This window comes from Pavona decussata, unplaced genomic scaffold (genome assembly GCF_977016875.1).
Source record: "Pavona decussata unplaced genomic scaffold, jaPavDecu1.1 SCAFFOLD_102, whole genome shotgun sequence".
NCBI lineage: Eukaryota > Metazoa > Cnidaria > Anthozoa > Scleractinia > Agariciidae > Pavona > Pavona decussata.
The window spans coordinates 8781568-8805884 of NW_028145517.1; the positions used below are offsets into that span (position 1 = coordinate 8781568).

Here is a 24317-nt window from a genome sequence, read left to right on the forward strand (position 1 = left end):
GTAAGTGGCATTTCATTTGCGTCAAGCCCCAGGTAAACTGGCAAAAATCCTTGTAAATCAGTCCAAGAGTGGTTTTCAACTGAGTGCCGTAATAATTACTCTGACCAATCAAAACAGCGGTAACCAGCGCAATGAAGCAATCAGGAATCAAAGCAAATACATGTAACTGGCGTCGAGCGCGGGGAAACGCTGGCGACGAAGGCACAAAGTGGTTTGAGTTTTTGGAAAAAATAAAATGCGAGAACTTTGTCAACCAGTCAGATAGCGTTGCAAAAACCAAGGCAACCGCGAAATTTTTTCCGACACTCAATTATAAACTTTTCTAACTACACAAGCAACAAGTTATATGTCTTTATTCTTTGAGAAGTGAATGTCATGAAAGTGAAGAGTGCAGATTTGATTCAGGCCTCTCTGATACTTCTATTACAGTCGATCAAAGAGAACCTTGATTCAATACGACTGAAATGTCCGAGGATAAATGCTACGTATAAATCTAATCGTTAATGTTACTTTCTTACAACAGAGTGGGTCTCGTTATATTGTTTATCATTGGTTGCCGGCAGGTTAGGAGTTTCAGTAGGCAGTTTATATTGTTACTTAGTTTTTAAAGTAGCCCGGCTGCAAAGACATGAGACGTTTCATCAAAGAGAAAATGTATTGTATATTGTATTAGTAATACGAAAAGTGTTGTTGTATTTACGAGGGCAACTTTGGCCTATTTAGTTGTCATTTACCTTATTTTACGAGGTATATTTAGTGGAAAAATAAATCCCCTAATACCACTCTCCGTTGTGTATAATTTTCTTTTCTTTTTTTTTTTTTTTCAATGATATGCAGTGACGGATCCAGTCTCGAACGCTCGACTTGCTTCTCTTCCTAAAAAGGAAACATCTCGACAGATCGGCCCTTGGTTTTGGTTTAAAAATTAAGGAGGGGGATGGGGTGGGGGAGAGAGGGAGGGAGGGAGGGAGGGAGGCGAGGCCCTCTCCTAGATCCATCACTGATATGGAACGTCTTGAACCAAGCATACTCTGTTTCTCCATTCTGATGAAATGCACCTGCGCCGAATCACATCGTTCATCGATCCCTTTTCCCTACTACTCTGAACTGAGCAGTGCTATTAAGTCAAGGTTTTGTTTTTCAGACCGGGAGTAAAATTCATTAGCAACTGTAAGCAAGCGAGGATCACTTGCAACCAAAACAAAACACAGCTATGTACATAAATGATGTAACTTAAAAAAAAAATAAGAATAATAATAACACGACTAATCGCTTCTCTTTTAAATTTTAAGGATAGTGCACTTACGCGTATAACATCCTGATTATTTTTCGCTAAATTTGAGTGCGTAATTATAAAATTGTTCTAATCTCTGCTGTATATGAAAACAAAACAAGTTTTACGGCGTCTAAAAGTTGATAATTTCCGGGAGCCGAGCAGTTCGACGTATTTTTTGCAGGCGAAATTCTCCACGATTTCGTGAAAGGATCACCTCGTTATGCCTTTTATTTTGGCTAGGTAAGGAGTTTGTGAGATCGTAAAAAATTGGCGGGCAATATTTGGTGAAAAAAATTTAGTCCAGGAAAGAACCGACAAAACTACAAAGTTCATTTCCAAAATTCTTCAAAGTCAATAACACAAACAGCAAGCATCTGTTTGTGTTACAGTAAGAGGTGGCTAATACCTTAACCGACTTCTTTTCTGTGAACTGATGTCCGCAGTTTTATTTTGCAAAGATTTAAGCCCCAATAGCGACAAGCAGCTAATTCCACCTTCCAATATCACAACTGAATCAAACATAACCGTCACTAGAATAAATGAAAAATTCACAAAGATAAAATGTCTTGTTGTTTAAACAAATTCTCCTAAACAATACCATAAGAAATATATTGAGAATAGTGGTGAGATTATGAATGTTGATACTGGGGTTTAAAGGGTGTCTCCTACGCAGCCGTTATTTGGGTCGTCACGCAATGGGGAGACCCTATAATAATGGCTGCGAAAGAGACTACTTAAAGGGTTCAAAATGCGTGAAAAGAAAGGCCGCCAAATAAAAGGCATTTGAGGACTTCAGTCAAGGTGTAATTTTCAAAATATTTATCCCATGTCGGGGAATTAAACTGATACTTTTATCTCGGTTACAGATGAGAGGCTTCCCTGTATTTGTTGAGGAAAGGAAAACAATTCTTCCTCAAATACTCTAAGGCATATTTGGAATAAAATTACAAATGCCATATTAAATTATTCTCGGTTAAAATGCTTCCACTCCTCGCCTTGGTTGGTACACCATTTCCCACGATAGCAGCCGGCCACATGGAGCCACATTTACAATGTCTTCATCTTCCTTTTCAGTTTTATTCCAATATTACACTCTAATATTCTTCAGGTAATCAACAAGCAGTCACTTTTCACGGGCAGACTACTGGCCTTTTATCGTGTAATTACGTAAGGAACCTCTATTCACTCCCCGTGCCATTTTCCACTGGAATATCCCTCGGGGAATTAACCACTTTCCTCATGTTACCACACGAGGGTCACCCAGTAACAGTAAATTCCTCTCCCCCTCCAAGCAACAGTGCATGCTCCTGTGAAATAGCTGCGAGTTCTTTCAACCACTCTTCCAACACCACAAGACAGTACACAGCATTCTTCACGGTCTTTGGGTTTTTCCTCCTGAACGACGCGGTGTTCTTGACAAAAGAATTTTTCGGCGAATTCTGCCCAGCCTTCGCGGGGCTGGAAAGTTTTTGCACCGTACCTGGCTTGGGGTAGTTATCTGTACTTAGGTCCATTGTGCTTCCGTTGTTAGGACTAAGTGAGTTCAAACTTTCCCAGGACTCGCTCAGTGACAGACTAGAGCTTGTACTCGCGCTTGCGTTACTAGCACGTCTATCAAAATTCGCTTTCCCTAGTTTCTGGCTCCCAGATGTATCAAGGGATTTTTTTCGCATGCTCGGACTTCCCTTGCCTCCGAAACTCTTAGGTGGAGGACCATCTTGTAGAAGGCGAGTGCGGCCTAACAGTGAAGAGTCCGTTTTTTGCCTCAATAGTTTGCGGGCCGTTGTGGGGCTTTTCGAGTCCGAGTGTTTCACCAGCTTCACCGGCGGTGGTACGTCGATGACAACACTTTGAATGCTCGCACGGCTCTTTTCCTCGCGAAGAATCAAATTTTTCCTTGCGCGGCGGAGAAGCCGGTCCAGTCCCTCAGTTTGATCCGCGATGTTTTCCACCTTGATTTTAACTGAGCTGAGGATCTGAGGAGACGTGGATAAGAAAATAAAAAAGATCAATTAACGCGATTTATGACTCAACATGTTTTGTTGAAGTCAAAGATTCACAAAACAATCAAGACATACTTCGTTGTCTCTTGAACTGGCAACCAAAGCCTACAGGAGTTAGCGCGCTAGACTTGTAGTCCTGAGGCCTCGTTTTCAAGTCTTCCGTACCGGTGATAGGTGTGCCCTTGTGTTTAGGGCGCTGGACTTGTAATCCAGATGTCAAGGTCTCAAATTTACGGCATTTAGCTTAGACTATTAACTGGGGACACTTACCAGATGGAATTGTAATTTGGAAATGTTGATTTTTTGAGAAGAGGGAAAAACCCGGTGCCCGGTGAAAAATGTCTGGGAGCAAGGACGAGAACAAACAATTAACTCCAATTAACTCCACATTTTATACCGTATCCAGGAATCGAACCCGGGCCACTCTGTAGGGAGGCGAGTGCTCTCACCACTATGCCATTCTTGCTCTTCCCTGTTGCATAGTTCAGTGGCATTTTGGAGGGAGAGTGACCGTTTTTAGTATCACCGATTCCTAGCGCGATGAACGGGGACACTATCCAGGGGCCAATTTAATAAAACGTTTACACTTGTAGCTAAAAACCTGTTCCCTTGTTATTCAGTGAACATTGCGGTTAGTTGACTTAAACGATGATTATCGAACTTGTTTTGAACTCTTCATTCAGTTTCTTTAATTCAAAGTGTTATAGTAAGGACTAAATTGCTCTTAGCTTCCCCCCCCCCCCCCCCCCACCTTCCACCCCTCCTACTCCCGGGCTTGTTAGCCCTGTAAATGAACACTGATTTTGACCTCAGCGGGTTTTGAACCCACGACGTCTGGATCAGATCACCCACTCTCTAACCATCTGAGCTACCTACAATGTAGCTGGGAGCCGATCGCGGGAATCATAGTGTTTAAGTCGCAGCAAGGGGGTATCCAATCACCTACAATGTGCGTGTGCAAATACAACCTACCTGAAAGAGTGATCTTACTCCTGGTTTAAGAACCATGTTGTAATTTAGGAGAAACGAGCGGAGAAGTGGCTGTGGGTACAGTGCAAGCCTCGACACCACTCCTGTCAAAATCAAATTCACGTAGAATGTGTTCTGGTGCATCCGCTCCACCTTCTGAAACAGCGTCGTTATAAATGGTCCCAAGTCTGGCTCAGTCAGCTTCTGCCCGTGTTCATTGGCTGATTTAGAGCGCTTGAGCGGAATAAGCTCGTCACCTGACGTCAGAGACGAGCTCTGATTCGGAATACTGCCATTGGCAACCGGCGCTGATAAGTTGGAGGACGATCGACCTCGCTCTACTAACGAGGGGTCCTGTGGGAGTGGGTTTTGACCGTCATAAGGCGCACACCAACAAAAACACCTCATTTGACAATCTCTCAGTAAATTACGCGCGTCTGCCAGGTACTCCATGTAATCCACACAGACTTCAGAGTAGAGATCGTCGAGGTGTGATGACCTGTAAAATACCAGCTCGCTTGATGTTTTGAGGTCGATCTTCATTGGTGTGTCCGAACTTGAGTTTAAGTTCTCCGTAGATGAAGAAGGCGATGTGGACTGACTACTGCTACAGCAAGCGGGAATGAGAGACAGGAATTTGAAAGCGCTCTTGCTGTAAAGATCCACTTCTTTGATGGTTCTCTTTTGGCTGGTCAGAATGTGAGTGCATGGAATGAGGTACCTGTGGAATTGATACACTGCACGGTCAAGAAAGAGGTTGAATTGTTAACCACGTATGCTTCACGTTTTACGGTAAATCTTAGACTCAAACCACGTATCGTGTAGAGTTATCTGGTTTTTTAAGTTCTCATTCTGTGGATGAAAACTTTAAGCCTGGCCGCTGTTGGATATGAGACAATTATAGCCTTCTCGGTGCTATGAGCCTCTTCCCCTGTACCTATCATCTTATATCCGACCTGTGCTAGTGGAATAAATTGAATTATTCCTGCTACTCACTTGAGCACCAAGCTATACATGATGTCTTCACAGTTGAGGTCTAGAAGGGTGTAAAATAAACCCAGTGACACAACAGCAAGCTAAAACAACAAAAATAAAAAAAAAATGGCCATTACTAAATTTTGCTGACAAAGTGCAGTTAACTATAAATGCAACTTATGCGATCTACTGTGGGAATGGGTTGATGAGGGTAATCTTCAATGAGGATGCCAACAACACAAAAGTGGTTTACAGAAGGGTCCTCTAAAAAATTAACACGAACAAATAAAATCCTAATTATAGAAAACAAGAAATGAAATAATGTATATACAAAAGTTAAAAGTAGAACTGTAAAAGGATCATAAAATCCAGGGGGGGGGGGGGGGGGTACTTGGGTTCAGTTTTGCTGGGTATGTGCCGCTGGCCTCTCAGAGCCCCTGCCCTATTATAGTCTATTTTGTGGCCACTTATAGACCCCATCTTAGTCACTTTTGGGAAAATGTAATTTTCGCGATCCCAACTAAGTCACTTTCTATTTATGCATCTACTTTATCAATCCTTTAAATAGGTCATCCTAAACTGAATGGACTTTGTTCTGGACCGGTGGTTTTGCGCTATTGAGTAACTGGTTAATATTGAAGTTGTGGTTTCAAGAACGGAATGTAATGCGAGATGATTGTTACATTTAATAAACAACAGCTTTCTGAACTTTTAAACCAAGACCATTTTGAATCCCTACTTAATATAATTTTCTTACCCCAAAAATCCGAAAATGTGCAACCCCATTCTAGTAACTCTATTGAAAATGCAACCCCATCGAGCGGCACATCCCCGTTAGTCTCTTATAAGGAAGTACCCCCCCCACCCCCGGGCATAAAATGGCTTTTGACAGTTCACCACTCTGCTTCCCTTATCGTGGGATCTAATCTGTTTCAGATTTCTGAACTAAAATTAATTGACGAGTGGCCCCATTTTCCATTGGCAGTGGATTTGTGGATATTATTTCTAGACCTGGTATAATAACCGTGAAAATCACCATTAAATAAGATTGGAACGGTGTGGCAAAAATGGAGATATCCAGCTGGGGATATCCAGTCGTCCAGCAACTTCCATACACAGCAATTACTGTAAAGGAATTTCAGGAATTAAAAAAGGTTCTACCATGTCCTTTGGCATTCACATGATATAGCTGCAAAAATGGCCACAACAAGATTGAAATATAACTGGTTAGTGGTTTTTCATAACATCTCTGTTCAGCACATGTAAATATACACATTGACAACTGGAATCAAGTTCAGGTTATCAAGTTGACAACATTGAACAAACTGTCTTCACCCATTTCAGAATAACATACCTGGGATTCCTCTGCAATCCTAGACACCAGCAAGTCAAGAACAGGTTTGCCATCAGATCTCTCCTCCAGGATTAACTGTAGGAATACTTTCATCAAGTTGGCATCAGTGATGCTGCGTAGAAACAAGTCTAAGTAGGCTGTTGCAGCAATCAGGGCTTCTGTTGACATCTGCCATTTTTAGAAAAAGAAAGAAAATTAGTTTATATTTAGTTTATAGAGACATTTGTATGCCACTTCTACTACATTGTACATTTAAATATACAGTGTATCAAGGTTTAGTGAGAGTACTGTAAGGGCTCAAATACAGTGTTTCAAGCTGTTTGTATGACTAAAACCAACTAATTTTGAAGCAAAGCCTTTTGTTAATAATAAGCTTACCAAAAACAAGCACATCCCCAAAATAAGACCTTAAAAGGTCCTCTCAACAAATCAACCCCATTTCACAGAATTGCAAAAGGTTTGGGTGTGAAAATCAGAGATTACTGTATATGTAAATGTGGCTTGAAGACTGCCTACCAAACAGGAGGGTACTCAGGTACATTATATTAATGACACAGAGGTGTAAATGAGGTCAAGTTTTTAGACCTGAAAAGCCCTACAAAGTTAAAACAGACCCCAGAAAAGTCATTCAGCCCAGAAGGTAACCCCCCCCCCCCCCACCCAAAAAAAATCCATTACTTTCTGCCCAAACAAAAAACCTAAAACAAAGTCCATAAGAAAATGTTTCCACCCCATAATGTCCACCAGGAAATTGCTAACCCCCCTCTGCCCCCCTCCCCCCCCCCCAAAAAAAAAACTTCCTAGTGACTAAATAAATTTTAAACCCCCAAAAGGTCTTCACACCTCCTGACAGTAATTTAGTGACTTACCGCAGTATACTACTTACAACTTGGATGCAGACATACATGCTTATCCTTTTGCTGCATCTCCACAAAATTAAAAAACTCAGCCAATTCTAATAGAAAGGACTGTAAACTAATGGCATTATTCCCTCAACACCATAATATTTGACGAAGAAATGCTTTTTTAAAATGATATTGGATTTTCAGCATTGATGAGGGAATTTAAAAAACGTACCTGACTAAGTGATGATGCCATAACTGACACAAGAAATCCATGGTAAATGAGATCCAACAGCCTGCACTGAACTTGAGGATGGGCAATCTTGATACAAGAATATATTGTGCATAAAGGCAACAATTAGTACAGTGCAACTTTGGCTGATGATCACCATGGTGGTAATAAGAAAAGTTCTCTGAAACTTAATGTTGGCCTGCCTCCCTCGCCCTCCCCTCCATCCCATCTACCCATCTGTATAACCCCATAAATCTGATAACCATGTTAATGCGACCAGATTTCTGAGGCTCATGCCCCATGGGCAAGGGTGGCCATATACTGGTAAGAATCCATAGTGTCTTGTACCATGTAAAAGGAGGCCAAGGTTATGTAATATGCATCTATATGCATTTCGTTGCCCGCTAAAACTACAACCCACACTCTCTTTTTGTTATTATGATAAGAACCTAATTCAAGCTTGTTGTTTGAAAACAAGGAAACAGCACCAAAGCACAGGTACCAATGAGATACCTGCCTTACTCAGTCAATCGAAGGACTGAGAGCATAACCGACTTATGTCGAATTTTAGCCTGGTTTTCGATTTCGCTCGGATTTGTCCAACTTTTTGCCCTCCCTGGTTTTGAAAACATTTGGCGGTTTTACAATCGTGGACAAAACTCCTTGAGAAAACCAAATAAGGAACAGCAAAAAAACCACTTGCTTCCTATTTCTCTCTTGTTAATTCTACCACAGAGCTTTACTTCTCTCTCCCACCCCCTCCCCCTATGCAATGACAACCGAACACTGAGACAACCAAAAAGCCACTCACTTACTGTTTCTCCCTTCTTAAATCTACCACAGTTACTTCTCCCTCCCCCCCTCCCCCTCCCGCAATGTTGATGTGGGAAGTGATGCTTGCCAGGAAACTGTTCGTGACCCAAAAAACAACATTAAGTCGGGGGAAGGAGGGGATTTGGTGGTTTACTTGTCTACAAGTGAGCGCGCTTGGAAGGCAAATTTTCTTACAAGTTTTGTCCACATCAGACTTGTTGTTTTCAAAATTATCGGTAGCCTAAAAAGTCCCACTGTCCACGAGCCGTGTTTAGTCGCACCAGTTGTTGTTTCTACAAGTAACATTTGTGATGACATCATGGTTTGCTTTTGCGGGTTGTAACAAGCCCAAAATAGATCAAGGCGGTCGGGATAAACAACTTGCGTATCATACTGGCTAGTTGGTTTCGCTTTTGTTTGCTGAAGTTTGTAAACACACAACATCTATGGATCTTTTGAAAAGTTATGAAAGTGACGAATGCAGTTCACAGGAACTGGTCAAAACGTTGTCCAAAGAATCCCTCCTTGGTAGTGATGACTGTAGCGAACGCACCGGTAACTTTAATTAAACTTCCATGACAGTTCCTAACTGTAATTACACGTAATCATAACCAGCGCGTTCGCTACAGTTTCTGACAGTCTGGATATAAAACTAACAACATAGGACAAGCGTCCCGAAACTAAATTAACATGAAGACCAACGGCAAAAAACAAACTTTGGCGCGAAAACGAAATATTTAAATAGTCCGCGAGGGGACTGGTACTAAGCGCCTACGATACACCGCTGAGAGTATTGTTGCAACATCCCGGCCCCGCATTAGCAACCCGGGCTAATTCTAACTTAAAGCAACAACTATAATACACAGTTCATATTACGCAGTTCATAAGTTCATAAGCTCAAAGTTCTCCACAGGTAACACTTGAAATCAAGTCTCTGAAAATTGAACTCCTTCAAGCAGACACAACTTTCTGATGTCTCGTTTACACACGGATGATGCCGTCTTCACTTTCACGCTACGGACATGGCCATTGCTGTCTGGGAAGACCTCCTCGACAAGACCCATCGGCCAGCGCCCTCGTGGCGCTTTCTCATCAATGACCAGGACTAAATCGCCAATAGCGAAATTACGGCGAGGGAAGTACCATTTCTGTCTCCTCTGAAGCACGGGCAAGTAATCCTTCATCCACCTTTTCCAGAATGCATTAGCCAGACACTGTGCTTGGCGCCAACGCTTGCTGTACTTGTCTTGGTCTGTGAAGACATCTAGAGGTAGGCAGCTGTTAGACTTGAGGAGCAACAGCTTATTGGGCGTCAACGGTTCTGGATCGTACGGGTGGTCACTAAGGGGAGTCAACGGTCGATCATTGAGGATCTTCTCCACCTCGCACAAAAGGGTTGACAGTGTTTCGTCGTTGATCCGCTGCTCTTTTAGCAGGGCGGCGAGGATCTTCCGTACGGACCTTATCATGCGCTCCCAAATTCCTCCTTGGTGACTGGCTTCTGGCGGGTTAAAAAACCACTGGACGTCGTCCTTCCTAAGTCGGTTACACACATGCTTCTGATCAAGGCGCTCGAATGCTTCTCTCAGCTCTCGTTCTGCGCCGGTGAAGTTGGTTCCATTATCGCTGTACATTGCTCGAGGCCCGCCCCGACGACTGACAAAACGCTGATATGCGCAGATAAAAGAGTCTGCCTCTAAAGAGTGCGTGATTTCAATGTGCACCGCCCTCATGGTAAGACATGTGAACAAGCAACCATAGCGTTTCACCTCACTTCGTCCTTGCTTCACAAACAGAGGACCAAAGTAGTCCACTCCCACGTGTGTGAACGGTGGGTCGAAAGGAGCAACTCTCGCAGCTGGGAGAGGGGCCATAATCTGTTCACCAGGACGAGCATTCCGTTTGCGACAATCGATGCATCTTGCCAATACTTTACGTACCGCAGAAAGCCCTCGCAGTATCCAAAATTTCTGTCTAATAGCAGCCAGGACATGAGCAGGACCGGAATGTCCCTGTTGGCGATGACAGTTCTGAATTATTAAGTTGGTCACGTGGTGTTTGCTTGGCAGAATAATAGGGTGTTTAACTTCAAAGGAGACTGAAGCATTCTCGAGGCGTCCTCCTACCCTTAGTATTCCATCCGACACATAAGGGTTTAGATCGCGTACTGGGCTTGTACGTGGTAAGCACTTCTTCCTGCTTCCTGGTGCTGTTTCATTAAGCGCAACTATTTCTTTCGGGAAGGCTTCATTCTGAACGACTTTGACAATGTCTTTCTCGGTGTCAATAACTTCCGGTACAGTCAGAGGCCCTCTGGGGACATGATGTTGAGCTTCAGGCTTTCGACTCAACATATACTTCTTAAATCTTGCCATCCAGGCAATCGCCTTACGCAGACTGTCCCAAGACGAATAGTGGGAAAACAGCAACTCTATCCCCTTTCCGCTGGCAATTAAATTCGCATGACCTGTCGGTTTCTTTATGTCGTTGTCGTCTCCAGACAAATCCGGCAAGTGCAAGGGTTGTTCGGGCCAAGAAGCTTCATCCTTTCGTAGGAACATTGGACCATGAAGCCAGAGATCCACTTTGTCCAGCTCTGAACCTTTCGCCCCTCTAGAGGCCACATCTGCAGGGTTAGACTCAGTGTTGACGTGTCTCCACTGTTTGGGGGTAGACTCCTCGTGGATCATGGCGACTCTGTTAGCGACAAACGTTTGGAATCTTCTTGACTCGTTACGAATGTACTGTAGAACCACGGTGGAATCTGTCCAGAAGATGATGTCATCTATGGGGTACTCAAGCTCGTTTCGTATTAGGCAGTTTAGCTTCACCGCAACCACAGCAGCTGTTAACTCAAGACGTGGTATAGACATCACTTTAAGGGGCGCTACGCGGGATTTACCAAGGACAAAGGAGCGTGAGCGACGCCTTCGTCATCAACAATTCGTAGATACGACACAGCACCGTAACCAGATTCTGATGCGTCGGAGAAATGGTGTAGCTCAACTCTGGCAACTGCGCTAAACCCTGAAGGCTTGAAACATCTAGGTACTGATAATGTTCTTAAACTGTTTAGTTCTCGTAGCCATCCTCGCCAAGTCACATAATCCTCTTCCGATATTTCTTCATCCCATCCATATTTCTGGTTACACAAGCTCTGAAGTAGGCTCTTTGCATGAAGGATTACTGGCGCCACGAACCCCAGGGGGTCATACATCGAGCTAACGACCGACAATATGCCTTGGCGAATTTTCCATTTCAATGATCAAATCCCGCGGGAGCATCAGAGACAAATCCTGCCATGTGCAAGGTGTTTTGCAAGCCTTAGTTGTGGCTTGCCAGGCTTGAAATTCGGTATGTAATGATTAACTTTACAATTTCAAGGCAATGATTCAATAAAAGTACGATTAACATAGATTTTCAATGGTTAACACTGACTGCTCGTGAAAAGAATAGATAGTCAGTACCTTTTAATAGAACTGCCGTTAATCGTTGTTAATCATTCAAATGGCTAAATGTCTTCCTGTTAATCGTGTGGAATTCTAGTATTTTGCGCTATCAAGAGTGATATGTCAACAAACAGGACAAAGCTGGATTTTACACCAGGAAATGGACACATTTTCTCTTGCAGAATGTAACTGTTTACATTTCTGACATTCCTGTCATGCATGTAGTAGTTTGTAAAAGAATCAAATAAAAGCGTGACAGGATTCTTTTCGTTGCTCCCGCGAAAAAGACCGCTTTCGTGTGCCGTGTTTCAAAGACAACAAGTGTATATTGAATACAAGTATTCAATACTCAGTGCATTATCCTTTTGGTCATACATAGCATCCATAATGTTATCGATATATCTTTACAAGATGGTAAAAATTCTCAATGGCATTAATACGAAACACAAATTGGTGTAAAAAAATACTGGACAATGTTTTTCAATCGAATTGCAGTTCACATGCAAAAATTCAGACAAATCCAAGCAAAATCGAAAAACGGGCTGAAATTCGACATAGGTCGGTTATGCTCCCAGCCCTTCAATTGGGATTCGCTCTGACAAAGGGTTAATGGTCATAACATCAGCACTCAAATTCCTTTACGGTGGTAAATCTTTACCTTTAGTTATCAACTCTGTTGATAAGCCAAACACTCAATTTTATTGAAGGCAGACTTTTTTACCTGAATAACATTGTTGCAAAACTCCAGTGATGTCAGAAAGGACACAAGTTCAGGAAAGGTTGCCCATAACCCCCTCTCCAGGGAATACCAGTCCTCTGATGGGATGTCAAGTGAGGTCGGCAGATCAGAATATAGAGCACTAAGACCAGTTGCCAAAACCTGAAATATAGGTAACAATCCAGGGCACGATGTGAGTATTGGTTTCCTGTTCAGTTGTTCCGTGCATCTTCAAGCAACACTCCTCCCCCAAAACTGCTACGGAAAGCTAAACTGCATGTCATTCCAGACATTGAGCCAAACACAGATCAATACCCACTTTTGGGGGTTGCCACTTGGGCGTGCTCAATTCCTTGTTGTAATTCTGGCACTTATCATAACTTGGCATCAAATAACTTCAGGATAATCAGTTAGTTGAGCTTTTCAAAAGCAAAAAAAAAAAAATGACATAAAAACAAATAATTATTGAAAGCCACTGAAAACCACTGTTCCATGTATTAAGTATGCACCGTACCTATATAAGCATCACGACCAATTTTACTGACATGTGAATTGAATTAGGAATGTAAACAATAATTGCATTAGCTGTTTTTGAGAAAGAGTATTGCGTCAAGACCCCCAGAACAGCTCTGTAGGAGACTACGGGCACTTGCCACCAGCAAATTTGAAGGTTATCTGGTTAACCATTTTAGCTTGAACTTGAAAAAGTGTGATTCCCTATTTTGCAATATGTAGAAAACCATTCCTGGCAAATGTCTGAAATTACAAGTACTTGAACAAGTTACTTTCATGTCTTCCAAATATCCCCCAAACTATTACATCCTCAAGAAGATTGAGGAAGGATCTGCAAGTAAAATAACTGTTTAGAGCACCAACGTTTCACCTTTGGAGGCAGGTGCCTACCTAAAGATGACTCACTGGTAGCAATGAAAATTTACCAGGTTATAATTTGCATATTAATATTATTATTGAGACACAAAAACAAAATGTGCAGTGATCCAATTGCACATTCCAAACAGAGCTGAAAGCACCTTCAGCAAACAAGGAACAGTTAACTTGAGAAGTTTAAAGCAGTTGAAGAAAACATAAAAAGATCAATGTCAAATAGACACAAAAGGACTAGTTACAACTTTGCTCAAGCTTAATAGCTACTCTTTGGGAAACTTAGCTAGCTATTAAACTGAATCACGATAGATGATTTTTTATGAGCTGAGGAAGACGAGAAAAGATGGCACGAAATAAGAAGGGAGAGTCAAAACTAATTCTACCCTTACTAAATTCACTCTACAGAAGTGTTAAAGCCACTGACAATCGAAGCAACGAAAATAAACAAAAGCGCTGTCGACAAATTGATATTAAGCCCGCCAAAGTTTAAAGGTAGAAAAATATTTTACTCAGAGAATGAATAACTTTAAAGCACTTTATTCTATTAATGATCTATAAGGACCGTAAATACAAAGAAAAGAATTAAATATAAATTGAGATTACTCACGGGACAAAAGTCCGTTTCCTCTGCGATGTACGTTCCTAGTCTAGCATCAACAGACGACAACGCCATGCATAACAGCATGGCATCTCGCGCCCAGTTACCAACATTTCCCTCACGATGGACGAAAGGAATGAGCAATGAAAACACTGAAAGCTTGGCAATCTGTCCATGATGGTGATTATCCAAAAAGAATAGGTCTAGTAGCGCAATATCTCGATTTACGCTCACGCAAAGCCCTTTCAACACAGCCACGAAATGCTCTTCCATATCGGAAGAAATTTTGTTTACGCACGAGTGAAGAAGATAAAGCAAGGGCTTCCAAACTTGCTCGTATATCAGTAAATGCGCTCTAGCCTTCTCTATGAGGTTTCTAAATAACCTCAGCTGTTCTCGCTTCATGTCCTTCACGCAATTCTTGTTCGCTGCACTCCAGGTGTACACACTTTGAAACACATCTTCGTCAAGTACATACTGTAAACATGGTCCTGGATCTCCGTCTTTTTCATCAACTAAAACGGACACAATTTCATTCAAATGGTAAACTAATATATTGCAACGCTCTTGGTATCCAATGGTCTTTTCGTCCAAGGCTATTATTGCCTTTGCATTATTCCAGTGAACGTCCACAAGTCGCAAATACTCCGTGCTACCCAACTCCACAAAACCCTCGCCCAATTGCTTTTTCTCCGCTTCCGAACTAGGCGATTGTAGAGGAGACAAAGACGCAAGTTTCTTTAGTAAGCTCATGGCTAAATGACGGGTCCAAAGTTACATAAGCTGTTGGAATAACGTGTTTATATGTAGACAGAGATTCCGCTCATGTAAGCATACCAGCAGGCCGCCATCTTGAATCTAACATGGCGACACGACATCCGACAGATGATTGACAGCAAAACAATAGCAAGCCTTCTATTTATGTTCGGTGTTTCCAGACAGTCAATGACTTCATATCAGTTTCGTGGACTAAAACAAGAATCTTTGTATGCATTAATTCTGCCTAAAATAAAACAAAACAAGACAACAACAGCAAAAAATAAATAATAAATAAATAAATAAATAAATAAATAAATAAAAAATAGAAAAATGTCAGGAATTTGAAAAGTATTTTGCTCCACTTAGCATGCGAAGCAGTAGTTTCCTCTCCGAGAGAGCAAGGAACAATTTTTATTTATTTATTTATTTATTTATTTATTTTAATAAGGCCAATGTCACGACAATAACCAAACAGTTTACACATGACCAGTTCAACTACACAGATGGGAAATATCTTGGGGAGAGAATACCAGTCAAGGTTTTGAACCGCGGAAACAAATAAAGAACTTTATTTAACGAGGGTGAAACATGCGACAGTAAAAATTGAAAACTTCCGGGACCCTCAACTGAATAGCATTGAAATGTGTGACTGAACTAGAAAGCAGACTGCGATTATCCATGCCGGATAAATTGCTAAATCCATCACTGGCTAAATTGGGTAACATATCAGTTTTGCGTCCGTGAAGGAAGTATGTTTTTGACTTTATTCAATGACATTTTCTTCCGTCCGAAACGTTCTTTGCAGCTTAACCGACTGAGAAAGCATTTGCATCTTCAACATTTCACAACCCTAACCCCTAGCGTACCCAGCTGGGAAACATGCTAGGGGAGAGAATACGTCGAAGGTTTTGAACTGCGGAAACAAATAAACAACTTTATTTAACGAGGGTGTAAAATGCGACAGTAAAAACTGAAAACTCCGGGACCCTCAACTGAATAGCATTGTTTCCCACTTTTTAAAATATACATTAAAAAAAAAAAGAAAAAAAAAACCATTTCGCAGGTGTAAATGTTTCCCACTTAAAAATATACTTCCCACTCGTTCACCACACGCCTGTATTAAGCTTACTGAATTGTTTAAACAAATTTTTAACCTCTCCTCATTTGCTCCCCAAGTCCGCGTTTTACACCAGCTACACCCAGTCCATATACTTAAACCTGGTCCACGGTTAATTTTATACCCTGTCCTTAGTCCATATCGTAGTCCATATTTTATAGAATGCACTTAATACGACTACGCGATGTTCCATTTAACTTCCCTTGCAACAAAATTTTATTTCATCATTTCAACATTTCCTGTCAGTTGTTCCTTTAATTAATGTTAAAAGAAGAATTACTTTTTTTTCTGTCTCAAAACGATTGACGAAAAAAAAATGACAGTAGCGGTGTCCTTAACACCGCCTTTTTGTAAAGGTACTCTAATCCCATTCCATCTTCAAGGGGGTATTAAAAGGATGAGGTAAGTTTCCCTAGCTATCGTATTGCTTCAACCACGAAAAAGAAAAACAATCCTATGTGCATGTTGTAAATTGGAGAAGCGTTTACGTAGGACCAGGAATTCTAACGCAGAGAAGGTTAAGCAGGGCCAGATCCTGGGTTTGGGGCTACTCAGGAAAAAGTGAAAGGGTCCGCCCGAAGTCCAAACAATTACCCTTTTAAATACCAATACTTTCATACACCTTCCCTAGCGGAAAATGGTACCCCCTTCACAACCCAGTAGAAACACCGCACCACAGCCTTTTAATACCCTTTTGAATGACAGTTCCCCTTCCATTTTCTACTGAGTCTGCTAGTCTGGAATTGGGTTGGAGGGCCTGCTCACAGGTTTGCCGTTTTCATCTCGGTCATTTATTGAGCTTCTTGTATATTTGTAGTGGCTTAACATGATGATTATGTTTTAAATTGTCTGAAATAGGGTATAGACTTAAGGGTCTGGTCTGAAATAGGTTAGGGAAAATTACATATTTTTGATCTGAAATAGGCCCACAAGGTTTCGAGAAGCGCGCCACACACACCCACCCAAATTCTCTGGGAGTACCCAACCCGGGTGATAGACTCTGACTGAGAGGACATGTGATAAGCCTCTAGCCTCAGTTGTGTCATGCTGCCAAGAGGGATGTCAACATACAAACAAACGCGTTGCCGTCCTAAAAACACTATTGGTTGGCGCACGATAAAAGAACAAGTAGTTCTGATCTGTAGTAACGCTTTTGTTGCAGTTTATCTCATTTACTGAGATCAAAGTAAACTTTAGAACGTTTTTATTTTATTTCAAAATCAAAACAGAAACAACTGTGTTTCTTTCTACTTTGTTCCATGTTGATGAAAAAGTGACATTTTTGGCAGTATGCAGTTCAAAACAGACTTAAAAAATTGTTATTCTGCAAGATTTCTCTTGAGTGCAACAAGTTTGTTTTTCAATATTTCTATATCCGCAACTAAAGTGGAGTATTTACTGTCATCAATACAGTCTAGCGAACTTTCTCTTGTTGGTCCGGCCAAGTTAGCTTGGCCCTGTGATAGGGGTGATTGTTGCATGGGGTCGTCACCATCGTCATCGTCCATTACTATTACTTCCCTGTCAGTAGAACTTTCCCCAGAGGAGCAAGACCTTTCGTTACGGTTTAAATCTACACAATTCTCTCTGCGGCAACCGTTGTTTAAGATTTCCCTGAGTCTCAACATCAAGGTCTTAATGTCCTCCAAGTCTCCACCGACAGTCTTGAACACGTTTTGCAGCATTGCTAGTTTCTTGTTTATGTTCAACTCTTCGGACTCTGCTTCCTGGCTGTTATTTCGCTTATCGTTCTCTTCCAGTTCTTCTGACATGATATACGAGTTATGATGCTCACTTCGGTCACAGTTCTTATTTTCTGTCAATTCCTTAGCTTGGCAACAAAGACCAGCTTCCATCGCAAGATTATACCCATCTGATTGGCTGGTCTCGTTGTCCTGCATCTCATCTGCAGCGGTGTCGTGCTCCTCTTCAAGAGACATAGTAACGAATCTCAATTTATTTCCACTGAGCGGCTCAAATTTTCAGTTTGCAGAAACGCAAGCTATCCAAGGGAACACGCAGTTTTAATGCTTCGATTGACAACGCAACAAAGAACACCATAGTTACGTCATCAGAAGAGAGTGCGCGCGCGAGATTACTTCCTTTCCCAGCCCTTGGGAAACTTTGTCTGATAGCGCGAAAGGACGGAGTATTTTGAAACTTTGATTTAAGACACGCAAACTATGATAATGCTAGGAGATCTAAGAAAAACTAAGACCATAAATGAGAATTACATGTAAAACCACTTTAGGAAGAACTGGCACGTAAAAACCTGCATAATGACTGCATGAGTTGTCTTTGTTGATCATGGGTCCATTAGTCGTTATTGTAATTCGGTAGCTATGCAAAACCTAATAATCATTGGACGATAATGAACCACACGAAAAAAAAAACTATCGTGTAGTCCCCTTACCAGCAACCTTGCTCATCTTAAACTTCCCGTTTTTTTGCACTTGCGGCTACGTGCCAAGCATTCACATCGGTTATTTTACTACGGAAACGCGTGACAGGGGCTAGAAAGGGGGGGGGGGGGGGGGGTGAGAAATCTGACGCGTGCGCCATGCCTGGTGCCCTCGCTTGGCGCGAGCTCACAATTCGCCTCTTCCTCGTACTGTTGGCCATGAGTTAACTTATTAATTTACCCTCCATACCTGAACTCTTGCAGCATCAAATTGTTTCAACTTTTGCCCAAACGAATAAAAACTATTAACAGTTCTGTGGCTTTGTTCTAATTTTAGGTACAAACAGATTACAACAGAAGCCTCCTCCCCACATAACGTAGCCCCACTGTAAATCCAAACAACAAACAGCAGGATTAAAAGAACTATTACTCTTAAACCTTGAAAAACAAAACAAAAGTAATGTTTTTGTGTTAAAAAAGAAGTCTGTCTATACTGCTTTCATCTCCTTAAGGATGGTGCCTCCTGATGCAGAGGTATTTTCGTGCAGTTTAATACTTTGCGAGAAAAGCAGCTCTTAGCAGGGTCTTTGTAAGCAAAAAGAAAATATTGAGGGTAACCACGCATTTTCAGAGATAATTACGCAACAACAATAAAATTCTAAAAAGCTTCAAAATACATTACAACGTATGCCACTTTTTCCAAATTTAAGATTAATTACGTCTGAAATATGCATGGTGACCCCCAGTTTTCTTTTCCACATACTCATAAACCCTGCAAATGTATCTTTGTTTTACAAGGCACTGTTTTACCTGAGTTTCTCAGACCATCCTGACATGCACAGAATCTATGCACAGTAGCAAAAGGAGGCATCGTCCTTAAAACTTAACAGAATAATCAGTCTTTTCAAAGTTCTTCCAGGCTCCATATTGTGCACAGGAACTTATAAAAACACGACTATTCCTTGAAGCCCCATTTGAGTACAGTGCTAAGGCATCAACAATTCGTCTATGGGACGTACTTTGATATTGCTCTTGTGCAAAGGCATTTGCCTGCCATACATTTTACCTTTGCCTCAAGTAACCAGTCAACAAAATGACAAAATGCCCAAGCAAGGCAGATTCTGCACGATGGAACCAAATATTGTGATTTGTCACTGCTTTGCACAGCTTGAAAGTTGTTTTCTTGGGAGTTTCATCTGCTCTTCTTTTTCTTTTTCTTTTTGACTGGTTCCTCGTCACTATCAGACTCCTCTGAACTGCTGCTGCTACTGCCGCTGCTGCTGCTGTCCTCAGAGGAACTACTACTCTCACCAGATGAGTCATTACTGCTGCTGTCTGTTGATGAGTCATCAGACTTATCACTTTTATCCTCGCTGTCACTGCTGTTTTTATCACTAACAACAGTAAACAATATGTCAAAGAATTAGTTCAAAGGAACAATATTTCAAAGGAACAATATTTATTGAAGGGCTGAATGTATAACTGTCGTATGTCAAAATGTAGCCTGATGTTTTTGTTTTGCTCAAAAGTGTTTGAATTTTTGCACGTGGCTTTCCATTTTGTTACAGAAAATAACTCTGTGAATTTTACTGTTACTGGTTTATGCTTGGAGAAAAATGAGGTGAAATTTGACATAAGACAGCCATGCACTCAGCCCTTAAATTCATTTTTTTCACACAGGTATGTGGCAGAAATAACTTTATCCTGAATACAAATAATTATTATTCAGGCTTTACATCTCAAACGTCCCCTTGAGGGGACATTATTGCCCTCTCTAAATATTCAAATACCCCCTTAGGACCGAAATCAGGAATGAACAACCAGATAGGGCTACATGTTGGATTTCAAGCTGGCAGCAGTACATCCCTGCATATTTGATTAAGACTAAATGACTGAAATGTACATGATACCTTTCACTTGCAGTCTTTTTCTCCTTGGCATTAACCTCACTGGGAAAAAAGTACAAAATTAATGTCCCTGATACTCAGCAAAGGTTAAATCCATGTGAATCGCAAAAGATTGAGCTGGGGATTGAGCAGGCCACATGGCTCATAAGTGTGGCTCCTAAAGGCCAGTTTCCACATCTTGAAACAACTACGTTGTAGATCGACGATAACGATAATGATACTTTATTTGACGTGAGATTTACGCTTAGCACTTCCTTGTATGAGATGAGTCTACCACAGGATACCCAGCATAAAGTGACAAGGAGTTTCTGCCCCCCTCTCCCCTTGGATGGAATGCTAGTCCATTACAGGATACCCAACATGACGTGACTAGGAGTATTACTACTCCCTCCTGGATTGGAAAGCAAAACTGGTGCAACTTTCTCAACCAGAGTGAAGCAAAACTAAAACCATGTTTCCCCATGCTTGGCACTGGTTACATGTATTTGCTTTGAATTCTGATTGGTTCATTGCGTTGTTTGCGTCAGTTGCGATTGGCCAAAGTAATTACTTTGGTTTTAGTTTTATGACACTCAATTGAAAACCACTCTAAATAAATGATATTGGAGCAAATGATAAAATAGCATCAGCTCACTATTGAATGTAACTCAAAGCCCTTTGTCCTTCATGTGAGCACTATTCTATGGGTGTTATGAAATCTAAGACCCTCGAAAACGAAGACCTAAGACCTAAGACCCGGTCTTAGTTTTCATAGTAGGAAAACTAAGACCCCTGGTCTTTTCTGTTTTACTGCGAAAACTAAGACCCCTGGTCTTAGTTTTCGCAGTAAAACAGAAAACCGTAAATATTACAAGTTCAACACACATTAAGCAGCAGCAAGGCTTAGTGATATAATAGGACATTTCACTTCATGCATTTCTTCCCATTATTATATTGGTAGTACTACTGGCCTGTCTTCTCTGCCCTGTTTCGCTATGCAAGCTAATTTGGTAGTGAAATTCTTGAGGTTTTCCTCAGGTAAACTTACCACGCATATTATTCTGGATCAGCAGGCAGGATTCGAACACTAGCCGCCTTTGATTTATAGTCAAGATTGCGTGACAGAATAACAAAGAACGCGTTCTGTACAGGAAATGACTCTGGGGTTCTGTCAATAAATATTTGATGTCTATGTATGTTGTAACTAAAATAGATTCTAACAGTTGATAAGGCTTGTCTGCTGAAAAATTCTCAATAAACAGTCAGCAGTTCTTTTTGCTGACATAGGGTCTTAGTTTTCGTAGTAAGAAAACAAAGACCCCTTATTAAAAGCAGAAAAACCATTGAAAGTACGATTGTAGACGTACACTGCGCACCAGTAATTGTTATTTTAGCTTTTGATATGTAAAGACTGACACTGCGTGCGTGGTGTTTCTTGGTCTTTCTTTAGTCACCACTGCTTTCGGCTCTTGGATTTGTTTTTCTATGCAATGAGTTCAAGTTTGGAACAGATATCCCCGTCGAAAGAGCGATCAGAATATTTTAGGCCCTCAATAAGGTTTATTCGGGCGCGTACTCTCTTTGATGGCCTAGCGCGCATTGCATGAGGGAAGTGTACAGTGAAAGAACACGATCTTGTTGTTGGTGGTCTGACAAAACAATGGCTTGCTTTGAGCAATTATTGAGGTTGAAGGTCGACTATGGTAAGTGAGGCAGACGTAAACATTTTGGCGGGAAACTTGAGCCACATATTTAGATCAAGCGGCAAAAAATTCAGCTATATCCCAAAGAAGTTAAGCATTGTACAATACAATACAATATAGCTTGTTTCGGTTACTGGTGTCATTTGATTTTAATAAGAAAATATCTCTTTTAGCTGTATTATCTTTTTTTCTCGAAACCCACAAGAATTTCACTACCAAATTAGCTCGCATAGGAAACAGAGCAGATAAGACGGGCCAGTAGTACTAGCAGTATAATAATGGGAAGAAACGCATGAAGTGTAATGTCCTATTTTATTACTAAGCGTTGCTGCTGCTTAATGTGTGTTGAACTTGTAATTACGCGGGATGCCCTGAAGGGGCATACCGTGTCTAAAAACGGGTCGATTTCTTTTTTTTTTTTTTTTCTTTTTTTTTTTTTCTTCCTCGTAGCTACAAATCGGTACATTAATTTATTCATTAAACTCACTCCTCTCCTACTCGGGGTGTATTGTTCTGATTGTCTTCAACAGAAGCAGCCCAATCAAAATCCATTCTTGTCGCTTACATCGCGAGGGAGGGGACCCACTCACCCCTACCTGTGTGACGTCAACGCATCATTTGATCTATTTATAAAAAACAGATTAAATTTGGCGCCATATTGTTAACATGTTCTGGACTCAAGTGTGCCGTTTTCAAACAGAAATTTCACCATTTTGAAGCGGCAAATCGAAAGAATAACTTCTAAGAAGCATTCGACATTTAAAACGGTGGAAATTGGTAAATTCCTGGCGAAGGAATCGTGCTTTGTTTGACAGTCTTAGACCACGACGCGAGACTGAAAAGAGGTCATTGAGAAGCTTACGTTATCGCAATGGAATTCCCGCAATTTCCCTTGAAACCCGGAGTAGCGTAACACAACGGAAACAACGTAACGCGATCGTCGTGACTCAAACTATTCCATCAGCAAGGATAGTTTAATCAATCGGCGAAGCATACAGTTGGAATAAATGAATCAACCCCAGCATCACGCGTAATGCCAGTATAGCAGGCATCTTGTTTCTACGGTTTTCTGTTTTAGAGGGTCTTAGTTTTCGTAGTGATAGTCTGTTTTGAGTAACAACCTCTCCATTTACCTCTTGTTATTCTCATTGGCAGATTTCATCAGTTTCATTTTCTTTTTTATGACTGCAGTTCGCGAATCCCGTTGTAAATATTTTCGTTTATTGTTGCATTCGTAAGTCCAGTGACCCACTTGTAAACACTTCTGACATCTTTGATTTCCCGCCTGCTCTTGCCTTGCAAAGAAAAAAAAATAGCTTTCTTACGTAAAGGTTAATAGAATGAGAACGAGACACGTGTAACTTTCTGCTGTCGACAATTTTCTCACCTTTTCTTGTTGAGAATGTAAGATCTCGCTACAGACGCCATCTTTGTCTGTACTTCAAACCCAGGCTCTCTCTTGTGCCTGGTACCGTCTTAACCCAGGCTCTTCTGTGTGCCCTTTGACTGGTTCAGCACTCTTCTCTTTCAATTATTTTCACGTGTGAAAGGCATTTATTTTACAGCACTTCTCAGGGTTGTAAAATTTGCTCAGTTAATTTCACATTATTTCTAGCATGTTATTTGACCTTATTTGCTACTTACAGGAACACACAACGATGCCCATGACTAGGAGCCCCTGTCTATATTTTTTTAAAATTCCCAGCTGAGTCAACCCGGCCCTTTTCCGAGTAAATTAATGATTTATTTTTAGTCTTGCCTTTCCCAAGAAAAGGAATGACCTAGGTATGACAATTAAGTAATTGTCATAATTTGCTCTTCTTTGATAATTTTTGAGTATTTCTGGGGGCATTCCAAATGTCCCCTGAGACCCATTTCTAAAAATAAATCTTCTTAGGTTTGACTCCAAGGCTTAGCATGAGAGATAAAAACTCTGGGTTATGGGCTCCTGCCACTCATCATCAACACATCACTGTCATTCACCAGCCACTACCATCGGCATTAACAACAGAGACTGCCAACAGCCCAATTTTCTAAAAAGTTGGAGGAGTGGTGGTGGAGGGGTGGATTGGTTAAATTCCAATTGTCAAGACCAAAATCCAAGATTGAGCAGTTACATTTATCAGAAAAGCTTACCCCTCCAGCAAATGTGAGAGGGATTACTGCAGTAAATCAATAAAAACATAAATAAATCAACTACAGGTTTTTGATTTGTAGACAGCTTATCTGGCATTTAAATGAGTCCAAGGAGCAGCGCTAACTTATTTATTGGTCTTGGGAGATTGTGCTTGGGAGAAAGGAGAGACATTCATAACTCACCAGGGATTGAAGAAGAAT

At 41.2% G+C, this 24317-nt stretch overlaps 3 protein-coding genes across 3 annotated transcripts; all 3 read right to left on the reverse strand.

Annotated features, from left to right (window-relative positions):
• Positions 1 to 337: 337 nt before the first annotated feature.
• LOC146472128 (FHIP family protein v1g243165-like) lies at positions 338 to 15006 on the reverse strand. The gene is made up of 7 exons (XM_085120712.1): positions 14124 to 15006; positions 12635 to 12793; positions 7655 to 7741; positions 6578 to 6745; positions 5245 to 5324; positions 4252 to 4969; positions 338 to 3252 (listed from the first exon to the last, which is right to left on the reverse strand). Exons 1-7 carry the CDS (start codon positions 14865 to 14867, stop codon positions 2533 to 2535), a joined length of 2676 nt encoding a protein of 891 aa, XP_084976838.1. The 5' UTR covers positions 14868 to 15006; the 3' UTR covers positions 338 to 2532.
• Positions 15007 to 17160: 2154 nt separating this feature from the next.
• Positions 17161 to 18071, reverse strand: LOC146472129 (uncharacterized). The gene has a single exon (XM_085120720.1). The coding sequence runs from the start codon at positions 17928 to 17930 to the stop codon at positions 17310 to 17312; it is 621 nt and encodes a 206-aa protein (XP_084976846.1). The 5' UTR covers positions 17931 to 18071; the 3' UTR covers positions 17161 to 17309.
• A 625-nt stretch (positions 18072 to 18696) lies between these two features.
• Positions 18697 to 23463, reverse strand: LOC146472130 (uncharacterized). The gene is made up of 4 exons (XM_085120721.1): positions 23368 to 23463; positions 23114 to 23275; positions 20302 to 20340; positions 18697 to 19785 (listed from the first exon to the last, which is right to left on the reverse strand). Exons 1-4 carry the CDS (start codon positions 23406 to 23408, stop codon positions 19584 to 19586), a joined length of 444 nt encoding a protein of 147 aa, XP_084976847.1. The 5' UTR covers positions 23409 to 23463; the 3' UTR covers positions 18697 to 19583.
• Between the last annotated feature and the right edge of the window lie 854 nt (positions 23464 to 24317).